General features: G+C 31.9%; 4 protein-coding genes across 6 annotated transcripts in view; 2 read left to right on the forward strand and 2 right to left on the reverse strand.

Moving 5' to 3' along the window:
* Nucleotides 1-6,288, forward strand: part of kay (transcription factor kayak) — a 35,734-nt gene extending 29,446 nt beyond the window's left edge. For all 3 annotated transcript variants that reach the window (XM_018516838.1, XM_018516839.1, XM_018516840.1), the window contains exons 2-3: nucleotides 4,958-5,389; nucleotides 5,677-6,288. In XM_018516838.1, coding sequence (XP_018372340.1) covers nucleotides 4,958-5,389; nucleotides 5,677-6,255 — 1,011 coding nt within the window. In that variant the 3' untranslated portion in view covers nucleotides 6,256-6,288. The remainder of the gene's footprint in view (nucleotides 1-4,957; nucleotides 5,390-5,676) is intronic.
* A 146-nt stretch (nucleotides 6,289-6,434) lies between these two features.
* mRRF2 (mitochondrial ribosome recycling factor 2) lies at nucleotides 6,435-10,842 on the reverse strand. Its single transcript, XM_018516837.1, has 5 exons — nucleotides 10,816-10,842; nucleotides 10,128-10,332; nucleotides 8,240-10,011; nucleotides 7,859-8,005; nucleotides 6,435-7,790 (listed from the first exon to the last, which is right to left on the reverse strand). Exons 2-5 carry the CDS (start codon nucleotides 10,276-10,278, stop codon nucleotides 7,629-7,631), a joined length of 2,232 nt encoding a protein of 743 aa, XP_018372339.1. The 5' UTR covers nucleotides 10,279-10,332; nucleotides 10,816-10,842; the 3' UTR covers nucleotides 6,435-7,628.
* Nucleotides 10,843-11,080: 238 nt separating this feature from the next.
* LOC108767128 (uncharacterized protein C45G9.7) lies at nucleotides 11,081-13,896 on the forward strand. Its single transcript, XM_018516852.1, has 3 exons — nucleotides 11,081-11,421; nucleotides 13,175-13,303; nucleotides 13,411-13,896. The coding sequence occupies exons 1-3, from the start codon at nucleotides 11,365-11,367 to the stop codon at nucleotides 13,597-13,599; spliced, it is 375 nt and encodes a 124-aa protein (XP_018372354.1). The 5' UTR covers nucleotides 11,081-11,364; the 3' UTR covers nucleotides 13,600-13,896.
* A 3,923-nt stretch (nucleotides 13,897-17,819) lies between these two features.
* On the reverse strand, nucleotides 17,820-24,056 carry retm (real-time). The gene is made up of 15 exons (XM_018516851.1): nucleotides 23,814-24,056; nucleotides 23,328-23,477; nucleotides 22,979-23,110; nucleotides 22,674-22,802; nucleotides 22,448-22,551; nucleotides 22,059-22,138; nucleotides 21,666-21,968; nucleotides 21,443-21,531; nucleotides 21,231-21,368; nucleotides 20,962-21,082; nucleotides 20,764-20,888; nucleotides 19,296-19,542; nucleotides 19,073-19,188; nucleotides 18,174-18,316; nucleotides 17,820-18,093 (listed from the first exon to the last, which is right to left on the reverse strand). Exons 1-15 carry the CDS (start codon nucleotides 23,874-23,876, stop codon nucleotides 18,024-18,026), a joined length of 2,010 nt encoding a protein of 669 aa, XP_018372353.1. The 5' UTR covers nucleotides 23,877-24,056; the 3' UTR covers nucleotides 17,820-18,023.
* Between the last annotated feature and the right edge of the window lie 872 nt (nucleotides 24,057-24,928).

A 24,928-nucleotide genomic window follows, 5' to 3' on the forward strand; every position in this document is an offset into this window, starting at 1 on the left:
TTCCGCGGTATAGAATTACACGAGTGGCGATACGATACGATGTGATGAGATGTGATGCGATGTGATGCGTTGCGATGTGGGCGCGCTCGCTAACTCGCTTTTGCGTGCTTCTTGCCGCGTTTCGGAGCGAGAACGACCGCGGGCTATTATCTGGATACGCGTTTCGCAACGATTTTCTGGTGGCTGATATCGTCCTTTGTCCGTAGACTCGCAACACGCACTCGGGGCAGATTAGAGAGAGACCAGCAAACGTATATATATATTTATTTATAGAATTGCGGACCGCGTGCGCGCGCCCACCGTACGTGTCCGGCATACGTATATACGTATGCGTGCGTTCGTGTCATTGTCGCACGTGTGCTCACATGTGTGGAGGAGAACGAGCGAGCGAGCAACCGCAACGCAAAACGGAAGACGCGTGCATGCCAGCAGCCGTCGGCTTTATGAAAAAAAGCGCGACGTCGCGCACGCTCGTTCTTGCTCCATCTCGGAGGAGAAAATTCCCCGGATAACCAGCGATTCGCGAAATTCTACGTAGTTCGCTGCGAATAAATGAGCTTTTTTTTCGTTATATCAGCAGTTGCGATCGCAACGAATATCGGTTATCGTGTATGTCGATCTACGTGTACTATAGATGAATGTTAAATAAATGCCGTATTGCAGTACTTCGTTGCACTAATTCCGAGCAGATTTCTGTGGAATTGGATCAAACGCAACTTTTTCCACGTTTTAACATTCGTATGTTTGCGTAATGACTCTTTTAAATTAAAATTTTATTACAATATTATTTACTAAGGAAGAATTATTTTTTAAGTTATATATTTAATTTGTTGAAATTATTTGTTTTTCATACGAATTTAATATGTAAATCATAAATAATTGTTAAGTGGACATTTATACATTTTAATAAACTTTTAATTTAAAAATCACCAAAAAAACAAATGTAAAAATGTAGATAATGTAAAAAAATGGCGTCTAATTCCATTCTAGAATTTAATTGTTTATAATTAAAACATCTTTGCTTCGTTAACACGTTTTTTTTTAGATTTTATATTTAGATGTTATGAAAAAAGACACGAACATTTTTTTTTTCTATACGAGTAGCTACACAGTATTACGCATATCGCGTGATGTGTACGGAGTATTGAAATACGCTCGAACAAATCTACCAAGAGGAGAGTTGTTGAATGTGATTCACGTTCGGGCGAGGGAAGACTTGTCGATGCTGTGATGCACGCGCGCATATAATGACATCGTTCGAATGAACGATGTTCGAGTGATCTCGCGACGAACAATGCAGAGCAAGGTGAACGGCCCGAAGGCCGTCGCTATCGAGAATGGCCGGAAGCCGTCAGTTCGGCGGTAGTCATAAATAAAAGACCATCTTCTTGATTTTGCCAGTAATTATCTTTTTATCAATTCTTGCTTTTTCTACAAATTTCTTTTTCTCTGCATTTAAATTTTGAATAAGAAAACAGATGGTTCCGCGGATTTTTCAGTTTATGTTCTACTATTGCTCTGAATCTGAACGCGTTAAAAGCTATGGCTCCTGTCATTGTCGCACTTATCGATTTCATTGTGTGATTCTTCAGCGTTTCTGTTTCGACAGAAATCAAATAATGTCCGATAAGTCGATTTGCTCTCGAAGATTCTCCAAATTCATTAAATTAACCCTCCATCAGTAATATGGAGTTTTTAAAGATACGTAGACTTTTTTATTGTAGATTTTAAGAAAAAGAATAGATTCGATATTGTCTCCTAAAATACTTAATAATGTTGAGATTGTATATACAAAGACGCCAGTATCCAGTTGTTTGGTTTGCTGTAAGGACGAATAGAAGCTGTATATGTATTCTCAACAACCCGTGTTGCAGACCGTGTAAGATTTACAAAAAAGTTTTTTTTTTTTTAGTTAAAACCTCCATATTGCCGTGGAGATCGAGAAAATTGATCAAAATCCGAAAAAACTTGGTAGTGAAAAAAATATGTGATGATTTTATAGATAAGGTATTCTGCTCTAAGGATTAACATCTTCAAACATGCATATCATGTAAACAACTTTAATATAAATCGTAAACGAATATTGTGAAATAACATGATTATTTATATTATGCTACATTTTATCAATCGGAGGATCGACAAAAGTGGCATAATAAAACGAAGTTGCGCAGTTCTATTAGACATATAAAATCATAATTAATAGCTAATATATGTACCGTCATCATATAAGATTTGTAATTTTTTGCATTCTTTAACCTTCTATTTGCAATCATATTTTTACTCCCTCCGTCTGTAATCTGGGTTTTTAAATTTAAAACCTTTAATTAACAAAAATTGAAATTTGAGCACAAATAAGGAAAAATGGAAAATTTGTTTAAAAATGTGTAGCAATAAGAGAACTAGATTTTATCTTTCTTTATTTTGGAGAAATTTGACAGTAAAATTTCGCTCGTACCAAAAAAGATCCGGATTGTAGACGGAGAGTTAAAAGTTCTTTCAAAAGTTGTAACTCTTTTTCGCGACACGATATCGTTTCCAAGCTTGCTAATGATTTATTAAATAATGGATAATCACCGATTTCGAGAAAGAGCATGATGCGAACATTACGATTTCTATCGATCAAATCAATGGGTCGCTCCCGGCAAGTTTTTTAATTTCCAGGATTACCTTCGACATCTCGTCACACAGGATCGAAATTCCAGTAACCGCGACGCCGCTACGCGCACGGACACGATTCGGTAACGCCTAAGTTTAACGCTCCGGACATTCCTTAAGTTCTCCGCATGATGGTTCGCGATGGGTGCGAGAAAGAAGCGTGGCCGGTCGGTGGGTGGCCAAACGACGACGGCCGAAATCGGCGAAGCCGTTCCGAGCTGCGCTAAGTAATTTTAGCGATGACACTTAAAGCGCCTGCCTACGGTATTTTCTCTCGTCCGAAAGCATCTCGTCGAAAAAGATGCACTAATCGATACTGCATATTAAAAAAAAAAATCTTATTTTGCACCAGTACGTCAAGTATGCAAAACAATATTTTTTAAACATTATTTGCAGATTCAAAATTCTTATAAAGATGCTTATTAGCATCAAAAGATATTAATTGCTTGTCAATTTAATAAGTGATGTTACTACTCTGGGTCTGCTCACGATTGTTTCAAGACCGAAAAAAATGTTCTCTTATTTAGATTGTTTAACACGGTTATTTTGTTTTGTTGTTGTACATATAAAATAACCATGTTAAAAAAATATTGCTTTGCATATTTTATATGTCGATGCAAAGCAAAATTTTTTTATGTTGCTTTGTGTTTCCCATTGTAATGTAAAGGTTATAAATCGCAGTATAAAAAATACGTGAAACATTATTACTGTCCTACGCTATTTCATTGATTAGAATTAGGCATTTAGAAATAGGAAACAATTAAGACAACTTCTCAATGAAAATAACATCTCGTTGAATATAGAAGAGGTAAATGAATACATAGGATCTTGGGTGCCTTTTTTTGTTTACACATATATTGTAAATTTGAGCCCTGCGTACTTTTTAAATGTACGCAGTGGTTCGACGTTTCTCATCGCGAGGCGAAGTCGACGGCGGTGGCCTTCATTAAACGGCCGGAGGATGGCGATTCGTAATTTTAGAAATGATAGCGAGCCGCGCGGCACGTCTTCTCTCCGGCGCGGCGCGCAGGAGAACGAAGGACGCCGCGGGGCTTCTCTTTTCCTTCCTGCGTCCTTTTGTGTTTTCTGGGAAACGCGCAACGCGTATAGATTACGTCCCCGACTGGCGATTGGCGGCGCGATAATGGCGCGCGAGGTTGTCGCTACGTGAGCTGCGATTCGAGTTGCTCGTTAATACAGTCGTAGTTAGGAAGAACGACGGGCTCGTGTAAAGTCCGTCTCCCTGGTCTCCCTTCTTCCTCTGCCATGCCCCACCTCTCTTGCGGTGAAATCGCGTTCGAGTGACCGCGAATCTTTTTTATCGTCTCGCCGCCGCATGGAAACGACGTTTTTAATTCGACGCGAATTATAGTATTGCGTAACGTTATAACGCACGTGTACCGCTGGCGCGGCGTTTGTAAATTGCCGCCAGAGACGCGGAACGCGAGGAAAAGACGCGCGGATATTTTCGCGAATTAAATCACGAGACGTGAGCGTCTTGTAATTCCAATAATCGTGCGTGGAATCATATAATTCTGAACGAGCGATCTATCTCGCTAGCGCGATGATATGTTATCGACTATATTGGATCATGGATATTTTTAATCAAGCCATCTTGGTGAGATTAACCAGGTTGATATCGGACCTGGAAAGTCGAAGATAACGCGATACCGCACCTACGTTAGTAGCAGTTTCTTTCCGGTAAAAGAACACTGCGCAGAAAATTTTATACCGCAAAATCAAGTAGTTGGTCACGTTCTGTGATTTTGGACGAAACTGGAACAGTAGACAGCAAGAAGTAAATAGTTAATTCTTGTTAACGGTTGTACTAAACCGCTTATACAATTTTTATTAATGCTTCCACGGGTATACTTACTTTCTGTACAGAAGCTATACGTTTATCTCCACATATTTAGATCCATTATTAGAGTGCCAAAATTCGTAAAAACATTGCAGTTTAGTTCATCACCTGATAACTCGTGAAATTTGTATTAATCTTATCTCACTGATACTTTATAAAATCAGATACTATTCTTTACACTGAAAAACGTCTGATTGCATTAATTGGAATTCTGGTTGAAAATGAACAAATCAGAATTTTCTGATTAAATCTATTATAATTCTAGTTGAGATAATCAGAATTCTGATTGATATAATCATAATTTTCTGGTTCGTTCATTTTCAGTTACAAATTTTTCTCAGTGTAGTTATGAATAATATAATAAAAAATTGTAAATGTTTTTATAAAAGAGATTTTGGATATACTTTTAATCAACACGATCCGTTATCCTTTATGTTGTAGCTGGTATCTCTGGACGGATTACATAGCGGAGTGCCGACCAGGACGACGCCGACGCTGACGCCGACCACCCTCCGCAGCATCGAGCAGACGTTCCTGGAGCTGACAAGCGAGTCAGCGTCGCACAGTCGCGAAGCCGGCTTTGTGCCGCCGCTGGTCGAACCGTCACAGCCGACTCCAGCACAGACGCAAAACACAACGGCGGTACATCTTCCGGCGCCGACGACCACCCTTATCGAGACCCAGCAGCAAACACAACCGCAACAGCAGCAACAGCAACCAGTTAGACGCAATATGGGTGGCAGGCGGCCCACCAGAACGATCGGGATGTCCCCCGAGGAAGAGCAGAGGCGACAGATTCGGCGCGAAAGGAACAAGATGGCAGCGGCGAGATGCCGCAAGCGAAGAATGGATCATACCAATGCCCTACTCGAAGTAAGTACGCGGATTATGGACATAATGTTGCGTGACTTAGAATATTGAATTTTCCAGTCTTCTTCATAGCTTTCACATTTTTAAGCGGTTCTTAGAAGATCAATATTGAACAGTATTTGATGTTGCACAATATATTACTAATTGTCTACAGGCCATATTGAGCCTCCTTTGTTTTGAATTTAAAAAAGCATCAATAATATTGTACAACATAATTATACAATATTGAGCGTCTAGAGTTGCCGCCTTAGAGCTTGACATTATCTAAAGATCTTGAATCTTTTTTGTAGGAAACCGAGGGTTTGGAAAAAAAGAAGCAAAACTTGCAGGATGAGATCGAACAGCTGAAGCAGGTCAAAGATGAACTGGAATTCATTTTGGACGCCCACAGAGCAGTCTGTCGCCGTTCGCTACGCCCCTCGTCTCCATTAGATATAAAACCCGTGATAAAGACCGATCTTTCGGTCGAGGATCAATTTGCCGCCGAATCTGTGAAAGGCGAGACAACGGTAGCCGCGGCAACGAGACCGAATAGACCTAATTCATTACCAGTCGGATTGGACAACAATAACAGACTGAATTCCCTGACAATGTTCGTGGAGCCCAAAGAAAGACCAGACACGCTTGCTTTCAAGACGGTGGAAACACCATCCTTCATGAAGTCATCGATGGATGTAGCCGGTATGCCGATTACCACTCCAACTAGCGGCATTCCGTTTAATTTTGAGTCCCTAATGGAAGGTGGTACTGGTCTTACACCAGTCTCGACGCCTCTGATACCGTCGTGCTCGACGCAACAGAGAAGCAATTTGTCCGCCGTGGATCTCAGCTCCCCAGATGCGAATCCCCCAAAGCTTGTAAGCTTGTGACGCCACGACGACATGGTGGAGCACGGGTCCAACGAAGAGAACGATCCCGAATAAATATGGGAGTACCATGACGTGAAGGATTTCTACTAGAGGGAGCAGAAGTATTATGCGCGTGCTCTTTACAACGAAATTTTTTTTGTCACTCTTAATAAAAGTTCTTTCACGCGATTTTGCTTATGAATAGCTAACGCTTTTTCTTTTCAACTGTATCTTTCTTTCAAAATTTCTACGTGCACTGCGAGCACATACATAGAAAAAATTTGTGTATTCAGATTTTAATAGTCTGCGAATAGATATTTGATTCTCAGTACTTTCCTATTCGTAGATGAATTTTGTCAATCTGAAATTTTTAATTGTAACTTTGTATATATGACATTTTTAATTGTAACTTTGTATACATGAAATATTTCCCTCTTGATAGGTGAATCTTGTCAATTGAAATTTTAAATTGTCACTTTGTATAATGAAATAATCTTTTTTTGTTGTAAATATAAATTGTAGGTGCAAGAAAAATATATTTGAAGAGAAAAAACGATAGTTATTTGCGCCTTAAAGAAAATTGTCGCAGATATGAGCAATAATGTCTGCATACAAGTGATATAAGTATATTTAAAATAACGAATTAGAAATAATGAATGTAAGATTTGTCGTTTTGTAAGCGATTCAATGAGACAAGTGAAATTTTATACTATAATTCTATTGTGAAAATAATTTAAAATATAAGACAAAACAAGATTTTAGCTCAAACTTTTAAGTACATTAAGAGTCTTAAGAGCTCTTTGAATTGCGCTTAAGATAGATCAACAGTTTGCATAATTTAAATGTATATTTAATATTATAGGGCGGATGAATAAAAATTACACGAATGCGGGAATTCCTAAATTTTTTCTCCAATATTTTTTCGCTAAAAATATTTTTTACGTTAAAAAGAAAATCTCGCTTTCGTGTTATCTGCGTTGGCATAAATTTTTATACGCGGCTGTCGTTTTTCCAGTCTCACGCGACATTATAACATTTAATCCCTCCATACAATATAATATATACATATATTTTACGACGTATGACATTTTTGCATGATCTTAAGCAATATTAATATATTTATGCGCGACTACTAGTTATGATGCATGAATGAAAGCTGTAATGATGATTTTCTGATAGCTAGCGATTTTTCTGCTCCGGCTTATTATAAAAAGCTTTCTGTATCATATTTAGTAGTCGCTATTGAGAATTGTATATGGAGATTGTAACGCACCAATGATAATGTTGCAATATATTTTGATTAGATTGAGTCAATAAAATGAAGTGAAATTGTACTTTCAGTAATATTATCTCTTTGTTTATTGCTTCTACTATTAATAGAAGTAGTATTCATTTTAAAATCCTTTAATTTTTTCGATAGCTTGTTCTTCGTCGATAGAGGCCATTAGTTGATAGTGATTAAATTCTAATGAAAATGTTGCATTGCCCGATGTGATGATTCTCAATGTTGTTGAATATCCCAATAATTCCGATAATGGCGCAAGAGTTCTGATCACCTATGAAATGAGATACAAATTTAGTCACATTTTGTCAAACAATAATAATAATTATATAATTTATTCACTTTATTATTGCCACGCATATCAATTTGTTGTATTACTGCTCGTCTACGAGTAAGATCAGAATTAATACTCGATGAATATTCCTCTGGTGCAACGATCTCCAGTTGCATTATGGGTTCTAATAACATGCTATTTCCATCTTGTAATAACTGTGCACATATAAAAAACATTGTTATTTAAATATCCTATTGAATATAAAAAAAATCAGTAGTTTGTCTTCAAATTAAAAAATATAAAATTTTCGTATTTACTTAAATGCAACATAATAATGTGTCCTTTTTTTTATAATAATATAATACGCAATGATTATATATATAAAATCATGAACATCAAATAATATTATTGTAACTAATAGAATTTATTTGGAAATCATATACACCGACCTTTCGAATGCATTGTGAGGTAGCGGCAGAAATAATGGTATCTGAGGTACCGCGTGCTACTTCTAGCCAGTGGAGCTTGACGCCAACATTAATCACCGGACAACTTAATTTCACACCATGTAGCAATGCAGCGTTCACACCGTTTTTAATCGCGCTCATTGCCCGTGGATGAATACTATCGATATTTGAAGCATTATCTGGAGACTTGTCAAGAAGCAATTTTTCTTTTCCCTCATAATTAGGTATTAAAGACATAATGATAGTAACTTTATGCGTCGTATGGCCCATCTTGTGCTCCATAGATAGCGTATCTTTAACGGCATCTTGAATCGTTTCCTTATAAGCGATTTGCAAGGAACCCAGATCCACATCAATCTTATACTCTGTCCTGATTCTTTGCTTAATGATATCTATGTGCAACTCTCCCATCCCTCCGAGAACAATCTGTTCTGTCTCTGGATCGTTCTTCACGTGCAAACTAGGATCCTCTCTCTGCAGTTCCTGAAGAGCAGTCTCCAGGGCAGATTGTGCCGAAAGGGAGGGTGGTTCTATAGAACAGAAGAAAACTGGATCGAGCAAGTTTACTCCAGATGCAAAGAAGTTCTTCACGTAGTCTAGTTGCTTCGGGTCCTTCTTGAGCATAATCTGTTTAGCATGATTGGCTATGGATTGACTTGTCGTTATTAGATCGCCCGTGATAGTACTCTTTAGTCCACTTACAGCCGCGATATTACCGTAACTCACTTCGGTTACCTCCTCATAATCGTCGGCGCAAGCAATGTATAGACGAGTACACTGTTCGGTTTGCCCACGCGTTACATTATACAGTTTTTGACTCTTTTTCATATTGCCAGAATAGATCCTGAAAAAAGTGATTGGTCCCCTTTGCTTGTCATGAACAATCTTGAAAACTCTGGCTGCTAAATTATTCTCAAAGCACCGATATGGATTCAATTGATCTACATTCGTAGGCGACGGTAGGTAGAGAATGATGCTGTCCATTAAAGGCTGTACTCCAATGTTTTTATAGGAACTTCCTAACATTACAGGCACACCTTTCCTACCTATAGTGACTCTACGTAAGGAATCGACCAACATTTGTGGCTGTACGTTATCCAGAGACTCTTGCTCTATAATAATGTCTGCCAGTTTGTCATCTAAGCCTGACAGTTTATCGGTCAATAGTCGTCGCTGTTCACTGGCAACATTCCATAATCTTGCGTCTTCGCTTTCAGCTATTTTTGTTTTTATTAAATGCATACCTTGATTTTTCTTATCGAATATTAATTTTTCCATAGTTATTATATCTATAATACCTTCTAAGACTCCTGCCTTCTCTACAGGGATCTGAACAGGTAGTGTTTCTACATTTAATTTGGATTCAATAGACTGTAAACTCATATTAAAATCAGCATCTGCCCTGTCCATTTTGTTAACATAGATTATCCGAGGTATATTATACCTGTCTGCTTGTCTGGAAACTGTTAATGTCTGGGCTTCCACACCAGCAGATCCATCTAGAACTACAATTGCACCATCTAATATCTGCAAAGTCTGCTCGACTTCCATAGTAAAGTCAATATGACCAGGGGTGTCTATTAAATTGAAACGATAGTTTTTCCAATTGAACGTGACTGCAGCTGAGGTGATTGTTATTCCACGCTGACGTTCCTGCTCCATATAATCGGTCACTGTGTTGCCATGATGAACTTCTCCCATATTTCTGATGAGACCCGAATAGTATAACATCCTTTCAGTTGTGGTCGTTTTTCCTGAAGAATATAGTTATTTGTATCTAAATATATCCATCAAAACAAATCAAGTACGTTTTATTCACTATAATTAATAAAGTAATATTACTAGAGTAATCAATCAAAATAATACTAACCAGCATCAATATGTGCCAGTATGCCGATATTACGTATCTTTGCAGTTGCACACTCTTTACTTTTAGATGCCTCTGAGAGAGAAACATTCTTGTGTATATATCGCGTGCGCAACTTACACCATGATGTTTTTAAGAAATTATGCTTCAGCATCTCTTTATAGGTAATTGTGAAATCTGGCAGTGCTTTCCAAATCACTGTCTGTTCCTATTGAACATAACATCATTCTTTTATTTTTTTCTCTTTTCTTTCAGACTAGTTTATGCTTAACTTTTTCCTTTAGTCAAAAAAGATTCTTAATAAATTAAATTTAATTATAAAATATTTTAATGCTCTCTCTCTTTCTACTGGGTAGTGAAAAAATTAAATATTTCTTTTTAATAAAAGGTATTTATTCTTTTTTTTCGTTAAAAATACTTTATTAATACTTTATACGTAAACAATTGCTGTTTTATATTTAAAAATTTGTTAAACGCTTATTAGAATTATTATTTAAAGAAAAAAGTATATAAAATATATAACATTATAACCTAGAAGTGTTTATTTCATATCGTGTCGAAAAAACATATATATGCTAGGTTGAATATGGAATGGATTTGTTAGATGATTGAAGAGACATCGTATTTTTTCTTTTATTTTCGTAAAATACTTTTTATTCAACGAATATATAATTACATAAAAATTACGTACACTCGCGACAAAGTAATCAGACACTTCCCTTCTAGATAGGTTTTGGAACGCATCGATTGCTGTGATTGCACGCGCATGGTCATTGGCTTAGTTTCCACCGAGGATTTAAACCGGATCAGAATGTAAGAACCAACCAACTACAGTCGAGTATTCCCCTGTTACAGTCGAACGACAGGGGAATGCTCGACTGTAATTGGTTGGTTCTTACATTCTGATCCGGTTTAAACTCTCGGTGGAAACTAAGCCAATTCTTGCACTTTACGCATGGCTGTCAAGACGTTGAGTTCTGTTCGATGTAGATCCGCTTTAAGCGATCATCTGTTCGCGCTCCGAGATTGACAAGAAGTCTTGCTGCTCCGACGTTCATTAGCGGGCAAATTTCTCGTTCATTTGAATCGCATATTGCGCAGTACATATTGTCGAGAAACGGGCCGTGGATTGGTTATTAGTCGTGATTAGTGGTGCGTCATCGGTCGGTTGAACTTGAGTCAGGGAGGGAATTTATTATAAAAAGGAAAGAGCGCGTGGCAGAGCCCGAGTAACTTGATTATGTGCGCGAAAATGGCTTTTCAACATCAGCCGGGTACCGCGATGGAGTGCCTAAGCGTAGGGATCCTGATTTTGTCTAGATTTTGTCACATAGTTGTTCACGACACACGCCCTTTACTGTTAGCAAACTATAGCGGGTTGTCTTATTTCTATCTCGCAATAAAAGTTCAGAATTTTTTTTATATAATACATACAATATTTTAATATAATGTAATATTAATAGATGTGCGAGATAGTAAAGGGCTTGTATTACAACAATGACAGAAATTTTTTAATGAAGCTTGAGTTTTACTGTATTTAAGGAGTAGATTAAGTATTATAGTTTTGATTATAAGGATGTCTATTCCTTTGGAAAACTGTGCTTAAAAAGAACGGATATATAAGTATTGCAATAACAGATCCTTTTTAAAAAATTAAAAATTGATTTCTAGGCTTGTAAGTTTAATAAATGGATAAATGAAGGATAATAAATAAGGGCCGATGAGCTGATTGTGAGTTTGTTTTTCGTATTAATGCTAATAAGTATGTATTACAAGTTATTAAATATGAATTAATAAAGTCAGATATATTTCAACCTTTAATATGGTCATCTTTAGTGTCAATTTCAAGTCAAATAATCAAAACAAAATAAAATATAGATGCTCAAATATGGAATATTGATGCAAAAATTAAAAATTAATTTTCTTGAAACTGTTTGCAGAGTGTTAAAAATTGTGGTTTGACGCACATTTACAATATTTATAGTTTTACAATTAATTGTTTAAATATCTATATAATTTTGTTTTGATTAATTTACTTAATTAGCATACTGAAGGTGACCACATATGTTGAATGTCGAAAGTGACTTTGTTATTAATTTGTATGTACTTACTATCTTGTAATATACATTAGCATGAAGAATCAACTCGACTCATCAGCTTTCATTTATTACCTTTTTTATATTTATATTTGTGTATTATGTATATACAGGATGTTAGTTAAGTATGTTCCCAAACTCAACAGAGCGATTCTTTGGTTTATTTCAAGTAAAAAAAGTCCATATAAACATGTGTCCTAAACGGCTTAGTTTCTGAAATAAAAAAATTTAAACGTGTAGTAATAATCTGTTTATTTGAAAGAAATACAACTTGAACTAGTCAAAAACTAGTCAAAAACAGAAAAACAAAAACAGGCTTCAGTTCTTCTGATGAAATAAAACAATTAGATGAATTGTTGAAAATGTCCACCTTGCTCCATGATACATCCATCGAGCCTTCTTCTCAAAGATTGACGTACACGCTCAAAGATACCAGGTGTGTTACATATTGTCCCGCATAAAGCAACTATTCGATTCCTCAAATCATTCTCATTCTCAATTGGGATGGAAATATCTGTCATTTCAAAATTTAAACTTAGGCATGATGAAACCGATTTTAATGGATTTGAAACAATTTGGCCCGAAAACGTATGTTCAAGCTAACTGACTTGCAGCAACATCAGGACTAAAGTCTATTTTTTATTTTGTGACTTTGACTTTGTCACTTTACGGTTGTGCGAATAGTAACTCACATGAAGCAAGGCATATTTATGCAGGAAGATATCTCCAACGCAATTTATCGTTTCGTCAAACATTTGCGAACATTCACCTGTATTTCGGAAACTAAGTCGTTTAGGACACATGTTTATATGGATTTTTTTACTTGAACTAAACCAAAGAATTGCTCTGTTGAGTTTGGGAACATACTTAACTAACACCCTGTATATATATATATATATATATTTTTTTTTTTGCATTATATATGTTACGTGTATATTTATTGATTTGTTATAGATACCAATTACATTACACAAAGAAACAGAAATTAATGAAAACGGTGAAGAAGTAATGAAATGTGGATTTAAAATTGGTGGGGGTATTGATCAGGATTTTACAAAAAGTCCACAGGGTTATACAGATAATGTAAGATATCATATTTTGTGTGTATGTAGAAAATATAGCGTTATTATATAAACTATATACTATATGAAGATAACATAAAAGAACTTATAGAAATGAATCTTTTCTAGGGAATATATGTAACAGAAGTACACGACGGATCACCGGCGGCAAAAAGTGGTCTCAGAATGCATGACAAGATATTGCAATGTAATGGATATGATTTTACAATGGTAACTCACAAGAAAGCGGTTTCTTATATAAGAAAGCATCCAGTATTAAATCTTTTAGTAGCTCGTAAAGGTGTTACCAGTACTTAAAAATATGCCAAAAGAGATTTTTATATATTGTCAGATATTTATTTCATATTATACTCTGAGGAGATTTGCCTATCCGATGTATTTTTCTGCCAAATATTACAGTATGTATTAGTGACCTCTACCTATTAATTAATATGTAGAAATTATAGTTCAGAATATATAAGACAATGTTAAATCATGGAACTGAAAAAGTTAAGATTTTTTTCAAGGTCGAGACAAACAGATGTTATGCTAACTTGACATCAGGATTGGGAAAGTTACTTGAAAATTTAACTCGTTATTGTTAAATATTATTCATTGAATCACTTTGATTGCATTAAATAATATAATGTGCAAAAATTTTAATTGACGCAATTTTGTGATATCGTGATTTTTTTAGCGAAAAATTAAAGTTACTATTGAATTATACATACCACTTGGTTTTATTTTTGAAAAGTACTTATATAACATTTATTTTTTGAGGAATACGCGTGTATTTAATGTCTTTTTTTAAAAGATAATTTCTAGCAACAATTTAATTGTTACTGTTATTCGTTCAGAAAAGTAATTCGTTACCGTTGCTCGTTACCTATTGGAAAAAGTAATTTGTTACTGTTATCGTTATCTCAAAAGTAGTGAGTCATTACAATTTCCAAATTTTAACGATCTTTTTCTTAGAGTAACGTCCAATTACTGATGACCGGTTTAACAAAAAATATAGGGTTACTATTATATGATTAATCGCAATACAGTCAAACATTATAATATTCCCTTTTTTAAAAACTTGCTTATATCAATACACACGTATTGTACAAAATAACGATAAAATTCGTTACCATTATACAAAAAACGTAATTAGTAATTACGTTATTTATTATTGTTATTAATAAAAAATATAACGTCGTTACAAATTTGTTACTAAAAAAATGACGGTAATAGCGTTACAAGTAACGTGTTATTTCCCAATTCTGCTTGATACTATTAGCATTTTTATGAAGAAGTTTAAAAAGAGAAATGCCAAAGTATAATAACGTTGCATTAAGTTATATATATCTTTGACTATAATTATATGGATATTCTTTCACCAAAAGAGTCCTGCCAAGAATTTGTATTACATACATCTTTCTTAATATTTTAGTCATGAAATTTAAATATATATAATAATTTTTTAATTTTATAGTCAAAGTCATACATAATAGCCACAATATCAATTTTTTATATACTCCATTTGATATATTCTAAGTCCAGTAAAAACAGAATTGATATTTGCGAGAAAATATATTTAAAAATTTCAAAAAGCTTCCATTTACAAATATTCATATTATTTTACATGAATTATTCTCTTTAAAATATAATAATTTGTTATAAGTCTTTGTATAATTCAAGCATAATCATTAATTATTTTGATATACTTATATCATTTTTAAAATCATTGTGATATAGTAATCACAATAATCTTTTTTATAATGCCTAAAATCGAAGATTAATAAATGGAAAAAACATTCCAAACTATCTCCCAGATATTTACATATATATTACATACACACATTGTTTGAATTATTAATTTATCATTACAAACTATTATAAATTTGTTTGTAAGATTGTTCTGCATATCTTTTATTCAATATAGTGTTTATTAAGAAACATGATGAGTATATCTCATAAAAAGTGATGAAGATAATATATTTGTAATTTTTTTATTTTTTTATAAGAATGAAAGAAAAGTATAATTTATTATAATAATATATTATTATGTATACACATTGTTTATATTTCAAATAGTTCATTTATTCATTCAATAAGTTATATTAGATATGGATATGTTGAGAAAAAAGTTTAAATATTAAGATTTTCTAATTTACAAAAAAAAATATATAATATACTTACTGTATTACATTTTTAATCTTTTTAAACAAATAGTCACGTTGTAAAATGACGTAACGCTATATGCGTGCAGGTAAATAGAAATACGATTTGTACAATTTTTGTACTTCGTCTCTTTGTTTTTATACGAAGAGCGAATTTTTTACGTAATAACTTTTAATACAAAATAATTTTATATTTTATCTCTTCTTAAGATGGATTGAAAAATAGAGTTCCTGCATGATATATGTAAGGATATATATAGCTCTGGGAATATATACTACATGTGTATATGTATACCCTAGTCTAGTAATGTCGAACAATTTCACACATATATTACTCTGTACACAATGAATGCGTAAATGTACGGTTGCGAAGTATATATACTCTCCATAGACTCCATATGAATTATAGAAGTGTTATAAAAAAACTACAAAGAAATTGTTAAACTATACTTATTGTTACTTTCTTTATCCTGATTCAGGAAAATCCCCTAGTATGTATCACATTTATTTACTGGTTATAAAATATTAAAATTTGAAAGCGGGTTTTTTATTCAATAATAATCCTTGAATAAATCTGTTTGAACTTTATTGCCTTCAACGTTGTGTGTGATGACAATGGAAATAACAGTACTACTAACTACGTCGCTACATTTATGTGACATTTCAAATTAGTGACATACATAATTTTTCCCCTACTTTGAGACAATGTTATAATTTCTGAGTTGCTACATAGTTTCTAGTAGTAAAGAAGACACAAACTGCATACTATGGAAAAGTAATAAATTCTACAAATTTTTCCTGTCTTATTAAAACAATAAGTTGTATACTCTCATACAACTTACATCTTATTTCTTCACATAATATAATAATCTGTTACACTTTTTACGTATACTAGTTATACTACATTTTAAAATAGCTAATTATATCTTACCGTGATAAACGATAAACGTGATATCTTTATCTAACTATTTAACAATTATTGGCCGGCCATATAATTTCATTTCGCTATATATCCTAGTAAAAACACATCTGTATTCATTCTAAAAATCTGCATTTGAAAAATATGTTTTCTCACTTGAACTATTAGTTGTAATCAGCAATCAAGACATAATTTGGTAAGAAGACACATAGAAAGATGTTTCTATTTATTGATATAATGAATTGATAATAGAATTTGTGTTCTCACAAATTATGTCTTTTGATGATTAAAGATAGTTTCTTACACGAAAGCTTTTTCAGCTTATATTTCCATATAATATTTGCCATCGAAAGTATGAGCATTCTTAACATTATTTTTATATTATACACTGTAATTGACTATAATTATTTATAATTTATATGTTTCGAGTATCCTGCGTTTTAGAATTAATTAATCGTTATTAATTTACATATCATTACGTTAACTTATTAGATAATTTATACATCTAAAATTAAGGACTCTCGTTTAAAGACTACCAGAAAATGAACAATAACAGATTTATTAAAATATTATATTACTGCCAAAACATTCATATATTTAATAAATAATTGATAAATTATATTCTGTATACAATTATATTGTTATCTCAAAACTAGTTTTCTTCCACTTTCATTTATGATAAAATTTGTTCTATTGTACTGAAAATATTTTTTATTAGTTTTTACATTTGTTTTGGCACATAATAAATTATTAAATATATTATGTTCTTATTAATTTTTTAGTAGCTTTATTTGAAACTATAGTTACTGCTAATGTTTAATTCGAACAAGATATCAATAATAAATTAATATATTCTAAACTATAATTCTTATCAATTATCTAATTAGAGAACTTGTTATTACATGATTATTAATCTTCTTGCATAATATGTTTTGTGGAAGTATGTAAAAAATGATATAAATATAGCATAATGTGTTCTATCACTCAACAATGGAATGTAATGGGGTTTCACTATAATATATAAAATTACTATTATGCTATAAAAATTAGTATGCTTATGCATTTTTCTTTAAGACAAAATTTTAGTAAAATGTAAGTTTATGAGGGAAGAACGTTTTCTGTTACCCGTGTTCTTTATGTAAATATATATGTATATAAATTAATATTAAATCACAATTCACTTGCACAATTTGGATTATCGTCCACTTTGGAGCTTAAAACTATAATATGCTCTTGCAGTGAGTTTTCTACTGTTTATATTACAATATAATCTCTAAAATGTACATATGACTCTATTCTGAGTATTAAATTTCATCTAATTTATTTTTATATGAAAAAATAAAGTTTAAATATATTAGACAACATTATTATATACTGTATTATTGCTTAACAGCTATATATATAATATGATAACATCGGTTATGTAGCTATGGAAATGAGTATTTTAGGCTTAAGATTTGAAACAATACTGAATTGTTTATGAATAAAGAGAGAAGCTTCACCGCGTCAACAAAATAAAAATATCAGACTAAAATATGAATTGTATTTTAGCTTCGTTAAACAATAAATTCGTGTTTTTACAACACATATTGCTAAAATATTACGAATAAAATTTGTTTTCATGTCTCCTGCAATTCAACATTCGTACTCATTGCTTTTCATCTGGATAAGGATGAACTAGCTTCTGACCTTCCGCTTATGGCTGACTGTAAACTCATCATTGAACCTCTAAAGGAAGCCAAAAAAAAGTACCATTATAAGATTATTCTACATAAAAATAAAAATATACATCTTATATGTATAAGTACCTGTAATGTGCAGCTGGTAATGTTTCATAAAAGTACATAAGTTGAGCCTTATGAGAACTAATGGATGGAAGAAATTCGACTTGATCCTCTTGATTTTGCCACTGTAATACGTAAGTACCTGTATCCTGCATGATATGAGTACCCTATAATATAAAAAGAATTAATAATTCCAAAGAAGCAATAATTATGTAATTATAATTATTAATATATACAAAATAATCGCATACAATTATTTATAAAAATAGATAAATAAAATAGTTACGAGAAAATAATATAGTATATTAAATTTTATATTATTATAAATATGTTTATATGCAAATTCTTTGACACAGAAGAAACAATAAATTACAATTTAAATCATATATAGTTTAACGTAATAATAAATTAAAGTTCAATATACACAAGAATTAATTAAATATTATATTAAGAATATATTTTTGTGCCTTGTTCAATTTATAACTGATGTCGCTTATTTGCTACTATACTCAACACTGATTCAAAAACAAAGTTTTTCAGAAAATTAATTTTAATATTTATTTCCAAATTATACAAATTTTGTAACGTTGATTTTAAGTGCAATTTAAATGTAACAACTGATTGTAGAGGAATAAAAATTCTTTTGAAGTATATTCTTTTTTTAAGTTTCCATTCTTTTCTGCAAAAAAATAACAGTTTTGAATTAAATAGTTATTGTAATTTTATATAGTTGTTGCAACAAATAAGCGATTTGTGGATATAAAAATATTAAAAATATTGAACTTAAAGGCGTTCTTCACTATATTATGTTGTTACATTTACTCGGCCGGTTTCTTGTTTAAAAATATTGACTTCATTAAATATATAAAACTAAATACAATATCAAAAATACAATACAGTACACAAATTACATGAATACGTACTTGGATGCTTTCACCATCGTGACAAATTATGCTATGTTCGACTTTAATGTAATTATCTTTCAATTCTTTTGCAGCAACAATTTCATGATCACCCCCTATTGCAAGCTCTGGAAGTTCTATAAAATAATTATTGCTTGTAAACTGTACATATTATATTGTTAATTTTAATTAAAAAATGTTATGTTTGTTTCATCATAACATTGTTCCTAATATTAAAATGTACCTGAAATAGCACCGTTTTCACTGTTTCGAGATTTGTGAAACACTGTAAATATTACATTATGACGCATTACATCGAAATCCCACGTCAGGACAGCACCCGGATCATCCGATTCTATGAACACATGATGAGTTTGACCACGGCTCAAGCTAATAGAGTGATACAGACTGTGCTCGTGTTCACCGGTGATACCCTCCAAATCCACTCTATATAAGTTTTTCGGTACTACTCCACCTTCCATTACGTATGTCTGATATTTATGATAAAAAGAGAATAATTTTAGACATATATTTAATTGTATTTGTTTAGATTGCTTATATAATCTTAAAGATATTTAAAATTTAAGATTTTATGAAGATTAATAGCAAATCAAATTTCAGATATTTAATAGCTTTCGTGAATTATTCATTGACTAATGAATTGCAAGTATGTAATTTAATATGTTTCATTGATAGATGCTTCGAGTTTAGTTTGTGTAAAATCTCTCTGAAATTTAATTAGCAAGAATACGCAAAATTACTTCACTTTTTGTGCACGCAGTGTTAATCTATATTTCCGAATTAGTGCTTAAACTTGCGTGCATTATATGTATAAGTACATGATTTTGATCATATCTCAATACTATATATTTGATAATACACAGAAATGTTTCAACGTAGACTATTGACAAAATTCCTGTATTTCATACAGGATATATATATATGAATAACAAAATTATGACGACATAGATGATTTACATAAAATTGTTTTCTCTCAAATGTGGATGATCACAGATAAGAACATACGAATATGACACACGGACAATGCCTATGTATCTAGCAACTGCTGATATTACACATAACAATTTTCTGATTAATTTCTTTGATATTTCTAATATATAATGATATACACAATGTGCATTTTTTAATAACTATAAAAACGTCACAAATTTTTTCACTAAAGCCAGTTAGCTGCAGAAAAAATTTCTACAACATATTTAACATAAATTTTGTATCGTTTTCTTACGCTGTTCGCAGTTGCGTCGAAAATGTAAAATCTTCGAGGTACCATATTATAGACTTCGCATATATTCATTTCCTAGTATTCAACACGTATACAAAAAATATATTACTCCAACGTAAATAAATATAAAAAACGGCACTATTGTTTTTTTCCAAAGGAGAAAGATAATTAGAAATTTCATAAAATATTACATTCAAAAAATAAAAACTCCTTAAAAAAATTATTATAATCCTTTAATGATATATCATAAATCATTATAAAATAATACATATTGTATAATTTTTAAGAAAATATGATCAAAATAAGTTATTAAAATAATATATAGAAATAAATATATTACATAAAACCTGTTAAATGGTTTTTATACTAATATAAAGACGTTCATAACTATTCGCAATTATGTATTAAATATTCATGTTAATAAGTGCGATATTTGCAATATTTAATATTATTAATATTATTGTCTTACCTCTGAGGAACCACCGAGAAAATCAGGAATAAATTCTTGATTAATGTATTCACTAAGACCACCGGGTCCCTGTTCTTGGTAGTCTGTACCACAATAAAAAATAAACTTTTTCCTAGTATTTTCATCTGTAATTTTGATATATGACATGATTAGAAAAACGTTATATTATATAATTAAGTTAATTTCAAAAATTCTTACTTATAAAAGTGCTGATAAGTGTCCACAAAATAGGGAAACATCTGGGAGCACGCATGATTAGAACTCTTCCCATTGTTTCCGGATAATTTGCTTCAACTATTTCTATTATTCTCAATAATGCCTGAAGCAAAAATTAAGCAAATATAAAATTATTAGAGTTAACAATATAACAATTTATAACAGTATATCAAGGAATTATAGGTAGTTAGAAGTATTTATTTTATTTAAAATTTTTATTTCATTTATATTATTTAAAATAATCATCATACTTTTATTCCAGGTCTCCATAGATGTCGCATATTTAAACCTTCTAAATCTATTAATAGTGTCCATTGGGAGACCGGATGATCCCAAACAGTAGTAGCTTCTTCCATCAAGTGCAGACCTTCTTCACAGATATGTAAAGCCTATAGAAAAATAAGATATTATTAAATCACTTCGAAAAATTTTCAATTTTAAAACTTTTTCAATTTTAACTTACTAATAATAATAATTCATCTTCCCCAATAGATTTAAGTAGACCTTTAACATCCATCTGACCCAGCCTTAAGATATATAAAGGTCGTCCGTCTACATTAAAGAATATATTAATAGAAGATGTGATATGTCAGATATTCTTTTATATCACATACTGACTCATTATTCTTCATACCATAACTTAGGATAGCGTGACATTTGCAGCAAGTTTATTATAGACCGATTACCTTTATCAAAGTGATGCCAGCCACCAGGAAAGTAATCTTTAATCACTTGTGGCATTTCATATTCGTCTAGAAGTTTATCGATCTGATGCTTCTTTCTCCAATGTAAGGATTGTGTTAACATTTCTCTAGCCTTTTCAACAGAGAATTCCGTGGCCCTTAAGAACCGTAGAAGCGTTGCATAACCTGGTACGGAACTACCCCTTAGTTCTTCAATGCTATGTCTAAGCTGCACTAATTTGCTTTCCTGAAGCATATCTAGTTTTCCTAAGTATCTCTCTATATAATCCGACGACAGTTGCATTTCTATAATTAAAGAAAACAAACATAAAATGAACTACTCGTTACATGTAACGCTATTATAGCAAAATAACATGTATCAAAAAGGTAATATACCTCTGTTTCTGGGCAGTTTGCTGTCGGTATTACATAATTCTTTTTCGCTATATAACTCACTATTTTCGTCCACATTTTTCCTATATAAAAAAAGTAACCATTGCAGACCGAAAATATTGTTCAATATAAATTGTTAGTATGAATTTAGGTAAAATGTGTTAAATGTTTAAGGCTGGAAATTAAAATTGTAAGACGTTACAAATTGTAAGGTTTTAAATATTATTTTACAGAAACAATCACTTGTATACGTGTGAGTGTGTATATGTGCTCTTGATGTCTGAAGTGCTCGTCCATCATGATGTTCCCTTACAAGCAACGTGAAATTTATGCAATTAAAATGTACAAAGAGACTCTAATGCATTACATTTAATTTAATGCACTATACTTACTTTTCTTCTTCAGAAGATCTTTTCTGTGGATCGTCCCAAGGAGCAACATAGGTAATACCTTCTTCTTTCAATTGATTTATGAAATATTCGATAATTTCTTTACCCTGTAATTAAATATGTAATTACATTTTATGAAATAAAAAAATTGTAATTTCTATTTTATTATAATTAATCATATCTGTTATTTTAAAAATAGATATGATATAGTAATTATTATATATATTACCTTTGCAATATTTTGGGCATATTGCTTCATCGCTAACTTTTCCATTGAGTTTTCAAAACCAAAAAAGTTTTTAATATCTAAACTTGCAGTTTGCTCGAAACAAGTCCATTCTGGATTTTCAGGGTGAATCTAAAAATATGTGCAAACAATGGTATTAGACTGTACAATTATTATATGTAATTAGAAAATATTCTAGATATAGTATTCCTAATATAAAGTACAAATTTATAAGGATACATAAATTAAATTTATTATGATTATTACATATTTTTTTATAATAAATATTTATTATACATAATACTTACAAAATATTTACATTTTTCAATAACAGTTACTCTAGTGGCAAAGCTTTCATTGTATGCTTCTATTTCTAAAACACTATTGCGCCTATTTAAAACATTCCTTTGAATAAAGTATACAAAATCCACACCAATTATCTGAAATAAATTACTAATTAATGAATATAGGATTTATACCAATAAGAAATTATTATAGTTTCTCTAAGAAATATTTTTACAGCTACTATATTATTTTCTAAAAAAAATAACAAAATCTAATATTGGAAATACAGGACGTTTTAGATCTACCAAACTAAGTATCAGAATAAGTATACATGACAATCTAACTTTCTTATACACATATATACAAACAAACCTTTTTTAAAATATAAGGTGCTTCAACATTTAATTTACATCGCCTTTCTGTAGTTCTAACAGCACCATCCTCACTCTCTTCATCTAACATAATTTCACATCCAATAAAAACTGGTATCTGTGGACATGTTGGAAACCTACGCTCGTATGCCTGTAAAAGAGAGAATAAGATTTTTTAAATGTCTTTTTGCTTGCTCAGTGCATCATATTATAATTGAAATAACTCATGGAATACTTGATAAGCAAAAAGATCAAAGACAAAAAATTTGTATGCAGTTGAAATTTAAAAAAAATTGAGAAAAAAGAGAAAGGGATATTTAAAAGATAGTTGATACTTCCATATAGTTCAATATAGGTATTCGCAATGAGAAATCGTTTATTGGATTTTCTGGGATATGGCATATGTTCTGTGAAGGACATAGGAGCACGAAATGCAATAAATATTTTATGACAGTCAAGTTTGAAGGCCGCATAGCATTAAACACACCATCATGACAAGAGCGAAAGGATGCTTGTAAACTCGCACAGGCGATTGGTATTGCTGAACCATGATTGTGGTTCCCCGCACGTGTTCACGTATCAAATCTACTCTGATTACACACGAGACCTATCAACCTATGATAATTCAATCACAGTATAGATATACACAGTGTAGTCATTACAGATAATCAATTGGCAGACGGAAGCAGACGGAACCCACAGCGCTCTCACAAAAGCACTGTCACTATTCAGCGAGGACTAGATGGAACAGAAGCTCGCGAACCCGCTGCACTTTGTGGTCGTGATTTCCAGTGCCATCTTGAATCCAATACTGTAACTTAAGTAATACAGTCATCAGTTATTATAAAGAACATTTGCAGATGTTACTCATTTCGATGAGTTTTGGAATGCCGACAATCTTAAACTATAACTAAACATTGATTAATTTAATCAGAGGTTAATTTAACTTATAGACTTAATTTAATCTACTTATCTCTTTCTTTCCATTGTTCATATGGTCTCGTATTATAAATTCCCAGGTTGGTGCAAATCCGGCCGGGTCGAAAACGTTATTAGATTTAAATTGTATTGCATTAATGTTTTCATTTTATATATTTACTGTAACAAATATTTCCATATTTGTCATTTATTGTTTCAGGAATTGTCCAACGACAAAACGAAATAATACAGTTGCCAAAAAGTGCAACAACAACATCTGGAACGATATTATTCTTTAATAATTTATTCGATTCCTTTAACGGTAAACAATATCAAGGTCTAAGCAGCATAAGATCTTCGTCCAGTGGACATTTAGATTTTTGGCAAAATACTTGTGAAAAACTAAAAAAGATGAAGTATGAATTGCTAATGAAACTCAAGTTCCAAAAAGAAATCCTAAATGTCTCGTTAATTCGAAGTGGACTACTATTAAAGCTGCAAAATCTATAATATAGTTTAAGTTGAAAAATGCTGACTTTGAATCTGTAAATTTAAAATATCTCAATCAAGATCTTGCTGAGAATTTCTTTAGTCAAATTAGAAGTAACAAAATACAGTGTGAAATATGTTGTCAGTATTTACATAGTTCTTATATATATGTTACAATATATTAAACACGCTTTA

The sequence above is a fragment of the Trachymyrmex cornetzi genome, unplaced genomic scaffold (assembly GCF_001594075.2).
Source record: "Trachymyrmex cornetzi isolate Tcor2-1 unplaced genomic scaffold, Tcor1.1 scaffold65, whole genome shotgun sequence".
NCBI lineage: Eukaryota > Metazoa > Arthropoda > Insecta > Hymenoptera > Formicidae > Trachymyrmex > Trachymyrmex cornetzi.